Source organism: Anser cygnoides, chromosome 18 (genome assembly GCF_040182565.1).
Source record: "Anser cygnoides isolate HZ-2024a breed goose chromosome 18, Taihu_goose_T2T_genome, whole genome shotgun sequence".
Taxonomy (NCBI): domain Eukaryota; kingdom Metazoa; phylum Chordata; class Aves; order Anseriformes; family Anatidae; genus Anser; species Anser cygnoides.
In genome coordinates this window covers 7,503,645-7,519,661 of record NC_089890.1, presented here as the reverse complement: position 1 = coordinate 7,519,661, position 16,017 = coordinate 7,503,645, and the positions used below count along the sequence as shown (strand labels likewise).

At 46.7% G+C, this 16,017-nt stretch overlaps 2 protein-coding genes across 5 annotated transcripts; one reads left to right on the top strand and one right to left on the bottom strand.

Annotated features, from left to right (window-relative positions):
- Positions 1-19: 19 nt before the first annotated feature.
- On the top strand, positions 20-13,908 carry SMYD4 (SET and MYND domain containing 4). 4 transcript variants are annotated; one of them, XR_010825751.1, is made up of 11 exons: positions 20-194; positions 277-427; positions 652-741; positions 1,158-2,316; positions 2,634-2,816; positions 3,123-3,289; positions 3,965-4,097; positions 4,536-4,652; positions 5,013-5,136; positions 5,818-6,024; positions 13,455-13,908. XR_010825751.1 is itself a non-coding variant. In XM_066979685.1 (10 exons), the coding sequence occupies exons 1-10, from the start codon at positions 64-66 to the stop codon at positions 5,966-5,968; spliced, it is 2,406 nt and encodes an 801-aa protein (XP_066835786.1). In that variant the 5' UTR covers positions 20-63; the 3' UTR covers positions 5,969-6,134. The 4 variants fall into 4 exon arrangements, 2 of the variants coding, with proteins under 2 accessions (XP_066835786.1, XP_066835787.1); XR_010825750.1 differs by lacking the exon at positions 13,455-13,908 and adding an exon at positions 9,223-13,067; XM_066979685.1 differs by lacking the exon at positions 13,455-13,908 and having other exon boundaries at positions 5,818-6,134.
- Positions 6,865-13,966, bottom strand: SERPINF1 (serpin family F member 1). Its single transcript, XM_013189919.3, has 8 exons — positions 13,908-13,966; positions 11,283-11,368; positions 10,678-10,879; positions 10,450-10,605; positions 9,447-9,650; positions 8,485-8,627; positions 7,658-7,868; positions 6,865-7,277 (listed from the first exon to the last, which is right to left on the bottom strand). The coding sequence occupies exons 2-8, from the start codon at positions 11,358-11,360 to the stop codon at positions 7,018-7,020; spliced, it is 1,254 nt and encodes a 417-aa protein (XP_013045373.3). The 5' UTR covers positions 11,361-11,368; positions 13,908-13,966; the 3' UTR covers positions 6,865-7,017.
- Positions 13,967-16,017: the final 2,051 nt, after the last annotated feature.

Genomic DNA, 16,017 nt, shown 5'->3' with positions numbered 1-16,017 from the left:
GCGGAAGCGCTCCCGGGGTTCACCCGGCTGGGCGCCGCCATTAGGCGGTGGGAGCGTGGCTCCATGGCGCTGCCGGTGGAGGAATGGCGGCGCTGCGCCGCGCGGTGCCGGGCCGCGCTGGGGCCGGCGCTGAGGGAACGGCTGGAGGCGGCGCCGCCGGGCGAGGCGCTGCGGGTGGCCTGCGGCCTCCTCAGGTGAGCGGTGGGGCCGGAGGGACCGGGACAAGCCGGGCCGGGCCTAACGGTGCTGATACCCCCCCTTCCGTTGTCCCGTTAGGCCCGGAGCGGAGGAGGCGGCGGCCCTGCAGCGGCTGTGCCGCCGGGCGCGCACCGGCAAGGAACCGGCGGCCGCTCGCTGGTACCGGGAGGAGGGGAACCGGCGGTTCGGCGGCTGCTGCTACGGTGATGCTGCGCTGCTCTACTCGCGGGTACGGGGCTCATGGGGCGTCCCCCCCCGCGGTGTTTGTGTTCCCTCCCCCCCGGTGTTTGGGGTCCCCCCCCCCCCCGTGTTCGGGGTCCCCCGAGGCCCGGTGTTTGGGGTTTCCCCCGTGAGGGAGCATCCGGGTGACGAGGGTCCCGCTGAGGGTGCCCCCGGTGAGGCACAGCCCGTGGTGCCCCCCCGTGAGGCAGCGCCCTCCGTTCTCCTCCGCAGGCAGCGTCCCACGAGCTCCCCGGCAGCCCCGAGGCGTCCCTGTGCTTTGCCAACCGCTCGGCTGCTCTCTTTCACCTCGGCCACTTTGAGGTAAGAGGTTTTGGGGCGCCCCTGAGGGGTGGTGGCTGGGCTCCTGAGCGTCCTGGAGCAGATCAGTGTGCACAAGGGGAAATAGGGCAAAGAAAAGCCCAAGCGGTATCTGAGGTGTTGGCATGCAATGTCTGCACGGGGGGCCTCAGGTGGCTGCTTCTGTAAAGGCCGCAATAACGACAGGTTGTCAGAGCAAGAGAGGTAAGCTGCTGAAGCTGTGCTCAAAGCTTCCATCGTTACTTAGACTTCCACGCTTTCCTTCTTATTCTATGTTAGGAGTTTTTATCTGGCCGCAGATTGGCTATGAACGGGAAATTTGCCGATTAACAGTCTTACTAAAACATGTTGAATCTTAGACAGAATAAAAGTGCACGTGATTTTCAAGTACATTTAAAAGGCCTTATCTTTGTTTCTAGGTTTGTTTGGAAGATATTGCCAGGGCTCAAAGTCATGGCTATCCAGACAGACTGCTGCCCAAGGTCTTGCTGCGGAAAGCTGAATGCCTGCTGTGCTTGGGGAGGGTACAGGATGCAGCAGACACCCTCGCTGCAGTGGAAAATAAAATTGCTCTGGATGGGATTATGACTAGTCCTGCACACCAGACGCTGCTGAAAAAGTTAAATCAACTGAAGCTTAAAGTACTTGAGAGAGAGAGCTGTCCAGAGGCTGCACGAGAAACGTGCGGTGATACTCAAAGAGAGCCAGAGATCTGGGAAGAGAACGACAGTATTTCAGGTGCGTCTTCATCTTTGAGCTTGAAGTTCAATACAGAGAAAGGACGTCACTTGGTGGCCTCACGGGACATCCTGCCAGGACAGAACCTGTTGAAAGAGGAGGCCTTTGTAAGCGTGCTCTGCCCAGAAGAAGGGGAGAGCTGCCTGCTACAGGACAGCGGTGAAATGGTGTGGGATACTCGATTCACTAACGCAGATCTTTATTGCCACCGTTGTCTGAAGCAGCTTTTAGCCTCTGTGCCTTGCCGTGGGTGCAGTTATGCAAAGTACTGCAGCCAAAACTGTGCAGATACGGCATGGGAGCAATACCACAGGACAGAGTGCTCCTTGGGAGCGCTGCTTCTCACGTTAGGGGTCTTCTGCCACGTTGCTTTAAGGACTGTTCTACTGGCAGGATTTTCAGAGGTTAGCAGGCTGGTGGAGCAGTCCCATGATGATGATGAAGATCTTCATAACACCAAGGCAAGATGTAAACATCCCAGTGAGGCACCAGATACGAGAACTGGAACCAGAGGTATCCCTGGTTGTAATGATAATGGCCAGTACCAGAGTTCTTACCGAGCTGTGTTCAACCTCTTGCCACATGCTGAGAAGCATAGCCCTGAACATAAGTTCCTTTGCATGCTGAGTGTAGTAGCTATATGCAGGAAACTGCAAGAAGCCGGTCTGGAGGCTGCTGTTCTGAATCAGGAATCGTCTGAGAAGGGGTCCGGAACTAAGGCATGTGAAAAAACATCTGATGAGCTGTCTCCAGAGCTGCAGATTATGGCAGAAGCAATGCTGAGGCATGTGTTGCAGCTGCAATGTAATGCACAAGCGATCACTGTAATGCGGGAGTTGGGTAAGAAAAACTTTTAAGCTCTTCTTTGTTATCCTTGCTTATCTGTTTCATGTGAAGCAGAGAGCTATAGAAAGCTCCTGTTACAGATGGGAATGACTTGCTTAAAATTAATGTCCTGTCCCATGCCAGCCTGTTCTTTGGTGCATACGTAGATGATATTTAGCTATTTTTTATTGTAGCAATACACCAGAAATCTTTCTGTTAAAAGAATCTTCTAGGGAAATAGTCTCTCTAGGGAAAGAATCTTTCTAGTGTCCAATTTGTGACGGGTTACAGAGAATTCATTCTTAACATACTTGTTTTTCCTCTTTCTTTAGGGTCTGGAGATGGTGCTGTTGTAAATAAGAAACCCGTGCGCCTGGCAACAGCCTTCTTCCCTGTCCTCAGCCTTCTGAACCATTCGTGCAGCCCCAATATCAGTGTGTCATTTAGTGGGACAGCTGCCACTGTCAGGGCATCACAGCCAATCTCAAGCGGCCAGGAGATTTTCCATTGCTATGGTAAGTGTTAACTCTGTCTCAAGACACAGACATCCTTTCACCTCTGCTTGGCACACTGACTGATAGCTAATAATATCACGATTCCCAGTCTAATGTTGCTAGAGTCTTTGTTTATGTATGAGCCTTGATCAAAGCTATCAAACCAAGTGTTTATCTCTTAAGCCCACTATCACGCTTTCACAGTCTCCGGTTTTGTACTCCCCAAAAGATGTTCCGTTTAGTCTCCGTTTTAACAAAGATAGATTTTAGGCTAATGTTAGGAACTGTACTTGTTCAGCGCTTTCTACCTTTGCCATCCTTTTGCAGGGCCTCACCGATGTAGAATGAAGGTTGCTGAGAGACAACAGCTTCTCAGTCAGTATTTCTTTGAGTGCCACTGTCAGGCGTGCCTTGAGGAGTTAGAGTCTGGCGACAAGAGTGTGGTGTCCGTGAGGAACTCATTTTGCTGTCCTAGCTGCCAGGCTTCAATGCAGGTAGTTCCTCCATAATTATGATTGTTTAACATGATCAGGATGTGTAATGTTTGGGTCTCTGGGAAAGGCAGGATTTAAAGACCTGTGTCCATGACCTGCAGAGTCAAGGCAGTATCTCACTGTTCTGAGCAGCTTCCTTGCAAAGTTCTTGTTTGTCAATCTTCCAGCATTAGAGGGAAAATACTGCCCTTAACAGGAAGTTAAAATCCCTTGGAACCTGCAGGAGGAACCTCATAATATCAGGGGGATATAGTACTGGGTGGAGGGGGATATTTAGGAAAGAAAATTGGGGCCTGAAGTCTAGAACATGGTGTAATTGCAGGGGCTCCGTGTAGTGAGAGTCTCACTATCTGCAGCTCACAGGATGGAAATGAAAACAGCATGTAGTGTGTGTTAGAAAAGACAACACAGTACATGCTTTGTGTGAACATCAGTTGTGTAACTCATGACCCTGCTTTGGCCTAGCCTGTAGTGGGCTCAGACTGGCCCATGTGATCATAGCTATTCCTGGAAGTTTCTCCCAAAATCTGAGTAAGTTAACAGCAGTTTACAAGGAAGTCACTTAGTTTTTCAGCTACGTTTAGCACCTCTGTAGCATAATACAGAGATACGGTTATGGAAAGTAAGCTTTGAGTTGAATGTGAGCAGGAATGATCACAGGGATGATTTCCACAGGGGGAAGACGTGCTTTGTTGTTCAAATGAAGCTTGTGCGCGCTCAGTCAGCAGAGAGAGCCTGTCACGGCATTTACGAGACCTTCAGCGACAAATCAAGAAAGCGTTAGAACTGCTAAGAGACAGCAGGGCTGGTAAGGCTCAGCTTTCTGCTTTAAGGTCAGCAGCTCATGAGTACGCATCAGGAGACATGGTTCTGGCCGTGAGATGGCACTGTTGCTTACATAGTTGAGGTCCCCTGGCATGAAGCCTGGTGTCCCTGGGGACTTGAGCTTTAGGTTTTTTATACTCCTGATCTGGGTGTTAATCTAAGTCACACGTTGTTCCATAGTGACTAAAAGAACTCGGGATAACTTTGGAGTTATGCATTCTCAGGCCTTGCTTTCCTGGAGCGAGTCTGGCCAGCCCTGCATTAGAGTGAGGAGGGTTGCAGAGGAAGTAGATGTTGAATCCGAACCAAATCCAGCTCGAGTTGTGTAAGATACAGAGATGAGAGTGGACTGGTTTCATTTCATGGATCATGTCAATCCAGAGACTGGCCACTAAGATGAACTTTATATCCTGTTTTATAGATGAGGCTATCAAAATGCTCCTGAAGTGTCAGATGGATGCTAGAAACTTCTTGTCACCGGAGCATTTGCTGATGGGAGAGATGGAGGATCATCTGGCACAGGTCTATGCTACTCTTGGTATGGCATTGTCTTCTCACTCAAGATTGTCTTTAGTTTTCTGAACTTTGAATTTAACAAGACTAGCATTTCCCCTGACTAGCCTTTTTACTTTTCCCCTACTGCATTTCTCTAGTTTTGACAGTGGAGCTCTCAGAAAGACTGCTTTAGCTAAAACTGTGTTCCCATCTGTCAATGAACAGTGTGATCTCACTTTCTTCTAGTTTCCTTGTCCTGGTTCAGAGGACAGCAACCTCTCAAGAATGCTGTGTGCACAGTTCATCATGCTTTGCATAATGCTGTCAAACTCTGGACGACTGTGACTCTAAACAGTATTTATTCATGGTGATTTGTTTTTTTTTTTTTTTTTTTCCCAATCAGGAAAGTGGCAGGAAGCAGCCAGACACCTGGAGAGAAGTATTCAGATTGTAGAAACGCATCACGGGCCATCAAGTGTAGAAATGGGTCATGAACTTTTCAAACTGGCACAAATTCTCTTCAATGGGTAAAGTTGCTTTCATTCTCTCTCCCTTCCCTGCACCACTCCTGTGTGTCTGACACAATATCACGGCAGGCGGTCCTTGGCACCTTGCAGGACCTTAGGCACGGGTACAAGAGTTGTATACTACTCAAATGCAAGTTCATTAACCCTAATGGGGTTCACTTGTCTTTTATGCCTCTCTTTGGACCCATTTCTTTGCTTTGTGCCTCCCTATTCTTTTCCATTCCCTGGCTCCGTTTCTCCCCATCCTATTGTTTTATTCTAACTAGTCACCCTCAATGTTTACGTGGCTGTACAATGTTGCTGACATCTTTCCAAACAAGGAAATAAAATCTCCTTGCTCTGTTTCGACCCTCTTCTGACAAGCAAATCCCCAGACTACGGCACGTCTTTTAACAACACCTCCCTTTAACTGTCTGAATTTTAGCGGGTGCTGCAGCGAGGAAGTAGTGCATACATATACTCAATGTTTTAGTTTTTTGTCCATCTCTTTAATTTTTTTTAACCCATCCTCCCTTTGCAGCTGAAGTGCGTGCTATTTGCCTGGTGTTGAAAGGCAGTGGAGGGTAGGATCTATACCCGTGAACAGGCTTAGGTTTTTTGGGGGAAGGGTCGAAGGTTGTGCAAGTCAAGGGAGCTGAGTTAAGTATTTTGTATACTCTTCTTACTCACTTCCTACTTCAGATTTGCAGTTTCTGAAGCTCTGAGCACAATTCAAAGAGCAGAGAAGATTCTGACAGTGCACTGTGGTCCTCAGAGTACTCAGATCCGGGAACTACAAGAGATGAAGACCTGTCTGTTAGAGCTTCCCAGAAGCATCCTTCAGAGGACTTAATTTCCCTATCAAAGGAAGCTGCAATGTGATCTTTCATCAAAGCTAAGTTTTGTGTGGTAAGGTAGTCATGTAGTACAAGCTGGAAAATTGCATGTAACATCTTGAGTGAAATCTGAAATGCTCTTTAGTGAGACTGTTGTAAATAAAATGACCGGTTCTAACCTGAGGGGTCTGCGTGTGCTATGGTGGAAATAGATGCTGCTGTAGAGTTTTTGCATATGGGTTTGAAGCAAATGCCTGAGATGCTTACGAGTGTGTTTCTAGAGATGTGAGTCTCCCATGTGTGGTACTCTGCTGGTCACGAACATGCAGTCATCCAGACCACGTTGCCTTTTACTTCTAATACCATTGAAGCACTTTCTTTCTTGTCAGTGTGAAATGTAAATGGTTGGAGTGGATGAGGCAGCAGGCTGGGAAGTGCAAACTTACAAGCTGTAAGAGGAGATTTAGATTAGATATAAGGAAGAAATTGTTTACTATGAGGGTGGTGAGGCACTGGAACAGGTTGCCCAGAGAAGTTATGGATTCCCCATCCCTGGATGTGTTCAGGACCAGGTTGGATGGGGCTTTGAGCCCCTCTGGTGGGAGGTGTCTCTGCCTATGGCAGGGCGATTGGAATTAGATCTTTAAGGTTCCTTCCAACTCAAACAATTCTATGACTCTATGAAGAGGGGACACTGCAGAACTTGGAGGGCTAGCAGAGCAGTCCCATCAGGGATGAGGGATTCAGTATGAACAACTAGCTTCAGCTTGGAAGATGGGATACGGGAAAATCCAGTATATACTAGACTGATGTTTGCATATAGGACAGAACTGCATTGGGGCTCAGTCTAGGGAAAATGGGAGTGTGAAAACGTGATGTATACAGGAGAGTCCTTCAAGGAAGAATACTGGGGTTGTGGAGATTAATAGCAAAAGCTCTTTTATTGCAGCATAAAGGCATAAAATTTGCAAGTTGTGTCTTTGTGCAGCAGAGCAGGGAGCGAGTATCCCTCCCAATACCACCCCTTCCATTTGAGCCCTACCATCGCAAATTACTGTGAACGGATCTAAACACTCCTGGGGTCCAGGATCTTTCCAATGAAGAGGAGGGTTCCAGTGGTATCATCTCGCAGCACAAGAAGGAAAGGTCTGTCCACGTGATATTCTATGGGGAAGGTCAGACGAGCAGCATTCACCCCAGGAATCGGTGTGGATTTTTCCCCATCTTCGTTAAGCTCCAGAATTGCCTTGTGTTGCACATGAGATAGCTTAATAGGTTTGGCAGAGATCTTGGTAAAATCAGGTGATGTGAAAAGTGATTGGAGCCCTGGAGGAAAGAAAGAAAATTCCATTAACTAAAGGCATAGATGTCAGATGGAAGAGCGGTACTGCTAATGCTGTGATCCAGGAGGGCATCACATAGCTGCTCAGGTAGAGTTTAATGGGGGCAACGGGGAGAAGAAGTTTAGATCTGCTTGTACTGTGCTTCTCCCTCTGCATCTCAGAAACAGTGTATGAGCTTGATGGACAGATATGATAAAAGTTGAGGAGTCCTGGGCCGAGGTGGTTTAGCTGATGGTGAAATCTGTAAGACTGAGAGCAGGGCCAAACTAATAACCCACCAGCATCATGTTTTCTGTGAGCAGGAAGCAACTTGCCTCCTGCTTTCAGACCTGGCAGTCTGTAGAGGTAGTGTGATGTACATACTTGTCTCCTTTAGAGTGCTGTCAAGTGCCTCTTCATAGTTCAGCTTTAGCTTGGGCAAGCTTAGCACCGCATGGACTGTCTTCAGCTCCTTGTCGACGTCATGGACAAACTCAGAAGTGAGGCTTTCCTCAATCAGAGTCATATTCTGGGTCACCTTCGTAGGCAGGAAGAACATGGCGCTGACTCCTTCTGTCAGTGGCAGCTGGGCAATCTGGAAGGCCAGTTACGAATAAGAAAGGGCCATCCCCACAGGAGACAGTTTTACCCTCCCCTGTACCAGTCCCAGACCTGAACCCTTGGCTGCCTGGTCAGCCTTTCCAGTTAACGTTTTGTCTCCTTATCTGGTTGCTTTTACTGGACATGATGCTCCCTGACCTTTCTTGTGCCCAAGATTTCATCAACCTCTGCTTCCCCCTCTCAATTAGTAGATGGCAAGAGCTCTTTTTCACCTGGTGAATCTAGTGAACTACACTACTGCTTTGGGGGATTCCCGCCTGGGACAGCTTCTTTGAGCTCATGCTACAGTGCAAGATTTGTTGAAAGAAGAAGAGATCGAAAAGTTCTGTGTTCTGTCCCTCTAACCTAACTTTAAATAGAGCAATACAGGCTAGTAGGATCTGCGCATTATTTAAGCTTGGGACTGCTTGTCACACAGCCTATGTGAAAGAAAAATACTCCAAGAATAAGCATAGTGCCTTTCAAAACAGGGATTGCAGAACTAGCCTGATGGGTGGAGTGAGGCTGTCTTCTGGAATAGGTTAACAGGTAAGTGTAGCTGAGCCTGTTCCTCAGTAGGTTTAGATCTTGTGCAATATTTGCTGTCTGACCTTGCAGTTGAGCTCTGAGTCAAAACCATATCGCAGTATGGCCTTGGGCTCTGACATCATGGACACCTTCACAGTTCTGTCCTCATCCAGATGGAAGTCCTTCAGAGCGGTCCTCTTGGTGTCAAACTTGGTTCCCCAAGTCCCTGTTTTTTCAAAGATAAAAGGGAAGGTTTTCTGGAATAATAGCATAGGAAACTGGGCCTGTGTCTACGGCTGAGTAATCTTGTGCTTTGTATATGCATTATTTGTGCTTTAAAAGTTGAGACATAAAGGAATGGTAGTAGAGATGGAAATAGACTGATTGGACCTATTGATTTACTGCCACTTTTAGGCCCCTCCTTTTCATCTGAGAATTGGCTAAAGGAGAAATTAAAAAAAAATAAAAAATCAAGCCAGCTCATGGGTGGAGTAGCTGTTGGGAAGCTGATGTCCACTTATGCAATTACAAAACTATTTTAAAGGGTAACAATTGTGTCCATGCACATAAAGCACTTCTCTCCCCACCTTTGTTTTGCTCCTTGTCTCTAAGCGATAATTCTCCAGGACACTGGATTCTGTAGGTGCTGGCTTGGAGCACGCTCTAGAACAGCTTTCCAGCATCTCCCTCCATGCCCTCTACAGTGTGGTACTAAGGCTCAGTACAGTTTTTAACCTCTGCCTTCCCTAAATGTTAATATTTTCTTTGCCATTGAGTTTTGCTAGCTTACACTTTCTTCTCTGCTCTGTTACTGCAAACAGGTCAAGATTCAGCTTCCCAGGAGCAATAATTCCTCCCTTGAGGACTACTTCTGTTTAGGTAGCATGCATTTTTTTTCTTGTTTATTAAACATGCTCAAACGCTTTCTTCTTATATTCATCTCTGGCAGTCTGTTTGCGCTACTGGCAGTGAGATCATTCCCTCACATCTCTTCTAACATGTACTTAATAGTCCTTCTCTGTAACAGAGTATGCAGCGTTCTTACCCTTGAAGTAAGCAGCCCCAGCAAGGAGAATGCTGACATCTGTGGGCATGTCTTTCATAAACCGCAGAATCCTCCCCTTTGTCTGCTGCCGAACCCAGTTGTTGATTTCTTGAAGGTCTAATTGGGCATTGCCACTTAATGCCCTCAGACGCATTTTGTAGGACTTCTCGAGTTGGCTGTGAAAAGCAGACTTCACCCTCAGTCCTGGGGAACAAAAAGATCAATGTTGCAGTTAGCTCCCTTATCAAAACAATTTCAAGGCTGCAAACTGCAATCCAAAGCCCAGCAGCAGTTCTCTCATAAAACAGATCTGTGGCTGTGTGTATCCTGAAACCTGCTTTGAAAAAGAATGAGCGGAGGAAACTGATTCAGTCCCGTAGCCAGCCATGCTAGGGTATGGAATAACTCTCTCTGAAAAGTAAAGATGAGAGATAACAAGAGAAGGCTTGGACACAGCTATTCCTACATCAATCAATCTGTCTTTTTTTTTTTCCAGCTTTTTCTATATGAGCGTAGCTTACTCAGCCTATTGGATTCTGGGAACTAGCATGTTCCAAAGAATAGCTCTCAGCTTTCTCAGCAGATGTTCATTGCATGCTGAAAGCAGATATCTCAAATATTTCTGCAATGAATTAAACAAAGAAAACTGGCTGAATGCTGTCACAAATAGGAAAATGTGATTTGTGGTTCTTGGTAGTTAGCAGCATCTGCCAGGAAACCTAGAGTGAAGGCAAAATCCTCGCAGCAAGTTTCTTCTAAGTCTTGTGCATGCTAGTTGCTCTCTCACCAGTGCCTTTTGGTGCATGTCTGGTCTTTTCACTTATTTATATGTACGCAAACTTTCCAGGCTTTATCTGGAGCAGGAATGCATTCCACACACTGTCTGTTGTGGCTTAACAGTCTGAGAGCCAAGGCTGTTACTGTGGTGCTATTGGTTCAGTGTTTTCTACCTGCTGCTAGTTTATATAGGTAAATTTTGATAGAGGGGAAGAAGGACTTGTACTTTTCTCCAAGATGATACGGGAGGCGCTTTTCAGGCTCTTCTCTGGTCCAGTCACAGCGGCCAGTAGGTCCTTGTAGGTGTTGTGGACCTCAGCTTTGTTAAGTAGATCGTAGAAGAGAGCACGAGAAATGACATCTTCTGTTCGTTCTCCAGCCCCTGCCAACAACAAGGACAACAGCATGAAGGAAGGCCTGGCAAGTCAAACAGCACGTGAAAAAAGGAACTCACCGAGTGAGAGACCAGAGAGTGCAGTAGCCAGACTGAACGGAGACAGTAGCACATTGGCAGTGGCTGTCCGGCTAGATTGCTGACGGTACAGGTCATAGCCAAAGTTGGAGACTGCAGCTGCCAGCTTGTTTACAGGGCTTTTATAGAATGGATCTTCCTCTTCGACCTCGCCAGCATTAGCTCCATCAGTGGTGGCAGAGTTCTAGCAAGTACAAGGAGCACTTTGTTTAGACTTGCACTTTACAAGGGCAGGTGCAATCAGAAGCATTTCAAAGGCAAGCAATCTGCAGACACTCTCCTGTGATCCGCAGAAGTATTGGCTTAATCTTCCTGATAGAGTGTAGGAATAGTGATTTCGCTTTAAAGCGTCCCAAGAAAGCTGAAGGCAGTGCTCAGGTTGGAATCCCCTGTATCTGCCTCACATCAGGAGATGATTCTAACTGCTTTGGTTTTATCTGCGTAAAGCAGGAGTTAGTCTCATTATGTTGCTAAATAAAAACCTAGTAACTTAGGAGGGTAGCGTTTAATCCTTTTGTAAGACTTTCTAAAATTAAATTACCTGCTTCAAGTATGGCTCTCACTCTCTGCTGTTGTCTTCTACTTACCTGCCCAGCAGCCGAATTCTGGGATCTGCTTGGGACAGTTAAAAGACCCAGGAAAAGGAGAACCGCTGGAATCTGCATGCCTGAACCTACAGAGTAAGAACATGACAGTTTGAGCAACTGAGAAAAATACATCTCTGCTGCTCCTGTTTGCTGTACCTGGTTGTGACAGGAACTGCAGTGACATGCTGCTGCTTGTTCCTCTTGATTGTGAAACACACACCTGATCTTAGCTGGGTTTTCTTCTTCTCTAGCTTGCTCGAAGTATTCAGCCAGCCTGGCTCCAATGACTTCAAAATTGGGCAAACACACATGCCTGGGTGTGTCTGAACACAAAAGCAGATGTGTGTGGCCCAAACCACACTGATGCTGGCAGCTACTGAGTGCCATGGTCAAGAAAGGCACTAAATCATATCTTCTGAGTTTTAGACTAAAAATTCAACACATCAGCGTTTATAAAAGGTAGCAAATTCATGTTGTTGAATGGGGCAGAAGAGAAGAACTGTCTGCCTACTGCTCTGGTAAACAAGTTTTCTGCCTCGGGCACTAATTTACCATGTTTCTTGTGTCTGCATGTACTTGGAAGGCTATACTGAATCCTTTGCTTCTTATTTGCAGTTTGATAACAGACCAATAGAAGATCTTTCTTACAAGACAGAGAGGAAAAGGGCTGGGAGTAAATACCTAATGCTGTGCCAGATCTAGAGACAGAGCTTGGCTTATTCCATATTTTTAATGGAGGTGGGAGAAAAGTACCAAACTTTCCAAAGCTGATAAGCTTCCTTCTGTGGAATCCACTTTTAATCACTCCAGCATTGGCATATGTGGCCCTTCCAGACAGATCTGTCTGGTCCAAAGGGCAGTGTGTTAACCCAGGGTTTCACTGCGGGTAAACCAGAGCTACTGCAGAAGTGTCATGCCCCTGAGTACAGACGCCACTGCGGCTGGTCTGAGGCAATGTTTATATAGATTCCCAGAAATTAAAGGAAGAGGGTTGTATTTAACTAACCCCTGTGATCCAAGCATCCAGCGAAGTAAGAGAAATAACATGTGTTTCAGATTAACTGCAGCTATAAAGGAAACATGCCTGCTGGTAGAAATACAACTTAAAGCCACGTGGCTACGACAGCCAGAGTTCAGGACCCAGTCTGTTCAGGCAGAGGTTTTCCTTCAGTGAAAGACAGCTCACCGTTTTCCTTTCCTCCCCAAACCCTTTTCTTCTGGAGGTACTTCTGTCCTGGAGAGAGTGGTGTCACGGTGGACGTCTGAAGTTCTCGCGTATGTTTAGGCAGTGTAAGATAAAAGTGGTACCTCTTTTCCCTGTGCACTCGCATCGTGCTATCCCAGTTGCTGAGTAGATGAGATATTCTGGTGCAGGAAATGCTTATTAAGAGGACTTATTACACTGCAACAAACCATGTTTGGTGGTATGACAGTGGGTATGATGCTGGGATTGCTTGTATCATTGCAGAGCTTTAAAATGAATAGGCACCACGCTGAAACAGAGATGACAAGCCCTGCATGCGTCTAAGCAAAGCTAGGGCATGGCGCTAGGGCTTTTGAGGATGCCTGCACCAAGCGGTGTTCTCGCATGCTGAGCAGAAGAGGTTTGGCCCAGTCTGGTTTGGAGATGGTTTTCCATGGAGCGTAACCTTTTCTCTGAAAAAAAGGTTCAGCACAATCCCTGCTTCCAACTATACTGAGCTCCTGGGAGTATAGGAGCGGAGATTGGTTTTGCAGATTTATATTGTTTTTGCCAGTACTGTCACCAGCTTCATATTTCTCGAACTTTGCCAAAAAGCAATTTCCATTTTAGAAGGACAAAGCCTTTTGCATTTGAATTGGCCTGAACATCTGGATTCTATTTGCATGGCCTTTAGTCCACAGCCAAAAATGCAGAGAGGGAAGAATTTGGTTGGAGAAAAGGTGTTGGATGTTTTCAGGCATGCTATTTCAATCTGTAGCTGCCTTTAAAAAGAAGAGAAGGAGCAACAGCATGCAGCGTGTGATGTTACAGTCAGGAAGGTACAGGAAGAAACGAGAAATGAGCTGAGGAGGAACTTTGCGCCTTGGAGCTGTCTGTTTGCGAAGGCCTGCAGGTGCGAAGTGAAATGTTTTGCTTTCCATCTACAGTGGTACAAGTCTCAAATCGTTTATGAATGCTTCTGATTTTAGGGCTCCTACGAAACAGCACCCACGAGCTCAGACCTCAGGTGATTGCTCCACCCCACAGCACCACTCCTGAGGCATCCTGCGACCACCAGACCTAGAGGAGTTGACTATCGCCAAAATTGTTACCGTTGCAAAGAAAAAGCCTCTTCCCAGCTGCAACACAGGTACTAGAAGGGCAGAAAAGGGGAAAAAAATCCCCCAGTCCCTGAGCACACGTCTGCCCCGGTGGCAAAGAGGTGCCCTGGGATGCTGCTGGCTGCCAACCCTCGCTGAGATTGCTCACCTACCTGGCGGGCGTCGCGCCTTTTCACGCCTGCAGCAGAACCGTTTTTTTCCCCACTCCCCGGCTCCCCAAGAGCTCCCCAGCATCATCCCTGCACCCTTTACACCCCTGGCACTCCCTGGCCGCTGGCTGCCGACACGGGGGCAGCGCAAGCAGCCCGAGCTGCCCCTTACCTCGGGCTCCTCTCGGCCGCCGCTGCCGCAGCTTCCCAGCGGGTGCGAGCCGGGGCCAGTGCGGGCTCAACGCAGCCACATCTGCTTTTTGCTGCCTCCCCAGCCCAGCCTTCGGCAGGCTTCAGGTTACAGCTTCCCAGGGCGCTCTTAAAGTGCTCTGCTCTCATTTTCTCTTGCTGTGATCCTCTGGCTGAGCTGTGCGCGCTTGTGATGAACCTTCGCCTCCAAAGCAAATGTGCGTTCTGCGATAAGGGCAGTCCAGCGGCTAAAACAGGACCGAGCCAAACGCTCAGCCTTCTTCTTCCCTGCCGTGTTTGAGCAAGCCTTTTATCCCCTCAGTTCTGCCCCATGTCACATGAGAGACTTTCTCCCATCTCGGCGGTACCGTTATTACAGCAGTGCAGAGGAGGTACCGTCACTGCAGCAGCGTTTGAAGATTTAATGGAGAGGCTGCTACAGTGGAAGCAGGATCCAGCTGCCGTTTAAAGCAGTTAAGGGGAAGGTACTCAGCAGTGGTTCTGTCCAGTGATAGTTACTAGTTAACAAGTTATTAACATAACTGGCTGGAAGTTTTTTGGCCAAAAAAAAGGAGAAAAAAAAGAATGAAGAGAATGTTGTAGGACCTATAGAACAATAAGTGGTCTGAACAAGGTAAAGGGGCAGAGGTTAGTTGTTATTTTTAATAGTAGAAGCATCATGGGGAATACTCATCAGTATCCACGTATCTGCCTATTTAAAACAACAGTGTGTTTTTCAAAAGTATTAAGTTGTAAAACTTAAAGTAACTAGATATTGCAGAAGATGGAAGATGTGGATTAAAAAAAATAGTGGAAGACAGGTCCACCGAAGGCTGGCGGTGGTCAGATGCAATATCCAGCGGGGCAGCTGAGAGGTGCAACGAGAGAGCAGTTGTTTTTCTTTGTCCCTACTTACACGTTCTTGGTGGTTTTCTGATTTTTTTTTTTCCCCATTCGTTTGTTACTGGGAGAGACAGAATACTGGGCTGAACTGACACGTAGCTGGCCTGAGCCACTCCAGCTGTTTGTCTATTTGGAAATGCTGAAAGTAAACTCTAGCCAATAATATCAGTGCCCACAGTTTAGGTTTTTATTGAGACATCTTTTGGGGCTGCCAGCCATGCTGCGAACAGGTAATGAAGAATTACTCATGCGTGCTTGCGCTGGACTTATACAATCCCTCAGATAAGAGGAAAGGATGGTTTTGGAGAAGCATTGGCAGCTGTTTCTGCAAGCAGGAAAAGCAAATCAGGGAGCCTTGCTTTGTGATTAGTCGGTGCTTCAAAGGTAACCCTATAACATGAAGAGCAACAGCTCAGCTCTCAGCTGTTTCTCAGCTTGTTCTGTGAGAAGTCAAATCTGCAGAAAGATGTTTGTGCATAATAGTTTTCCATCATCCCGTCAGAAATGAGGGTGTTAGCTGTGGAGATCTTGTGATGGTTTTTGTCTCATTTTGGTAAATTTTTTTGTACAAATACAGTATTAAAATGCCCTTTATGGAGGGACTACCGGAGAAGTTTTTTATATCTTGTCTGTATCGTCAAATGAAAGCTCATCTGTTTAAATAAAGGCTTGGGTTTAAACCATTTAAATTGGAGTGGCAGTTGTACAGAATGTTATTATAGGCTAAAGCAAGCTTTATTCCTGCAGGTAGAGCATATCCCTGAAATGGTGTATAATACTCATCTAAAGAGATGCAAGGGATTAGATCAGTTCTGTTAAATCAATGGAAATATTTTACTGTTCATTTGTTTGGGGTTCAAGACAGTATGTTCTCCGAACAGTGCTGTGGAAGTAAGTTCTGATGACGTTCATATGAATTTGCTTTAGTAAGGGAAAAAAAAATACATCTAATATTAAAGTTATTCAGACTTATTTGATATTCTCAGCCAGCGGCGCAGATGAGTTATAGAGCAGACGCCCAGTGCTAGTCGTGTCTTTTCAGAACAGAGCTCAATCAAAATGAAAGCTTAGCAAAGCGAAGTGGAAGTTCCTGAGCGGAGATATTAATATTACTTTGCATTTTACAAACTGCCTCTTCTGCAGAGTCAGTGGAGTGAGAAGAATCTTAAGGTAGGTGTAACTGTTCATTT

Bases quoted from the DNA above. Each gene is read 5' to 3' on its own strand.
- SERPINF1 (XM_013189919.3), bottom strand. From the start codon at position 11,360: ATGCAGATTCCAGCGGTTCTCCTTTTCCTGGGTCTTTTAACTGTCCCA. The intron at 7,869-8,484 runs GTCAGACAGCAA...CTGGCCTTCCAG, and splicing joins ACTCAGAGCTCAACTGCAAG to ATTGCCCAGCTGCCACTGAC. The intron at 7,278-7,657 runs GTATGTACATCA...TCTTTCCTCCAG, and splicing joins CAGCACTCTAAAGGAGACAA to GGCTCCAATCACTTTTCACA.
- SMYD4 (XM_066979685.1), top strand. From the start codon at position 64: ATGGCGCTGCCGGTGGAGGAATGGCGGCGCTGCGCCGCGCGGTGCCGG. The intron at 195-276 runs GTGAGCGGTGGG...TTGTCCCGTTAG, and splicing joins GTGGCCTGCGGCCTCCTCAG to GCCCGGAGCGGAGGAGGCGG. The intron at 5,137-5,817 runs GTAAAGTTGCTT...TTCCTACTTCAG, and splicing joins GCACAAATTCTCTTCAATGG to ATTTGCAGTTTCTGAAGCTC.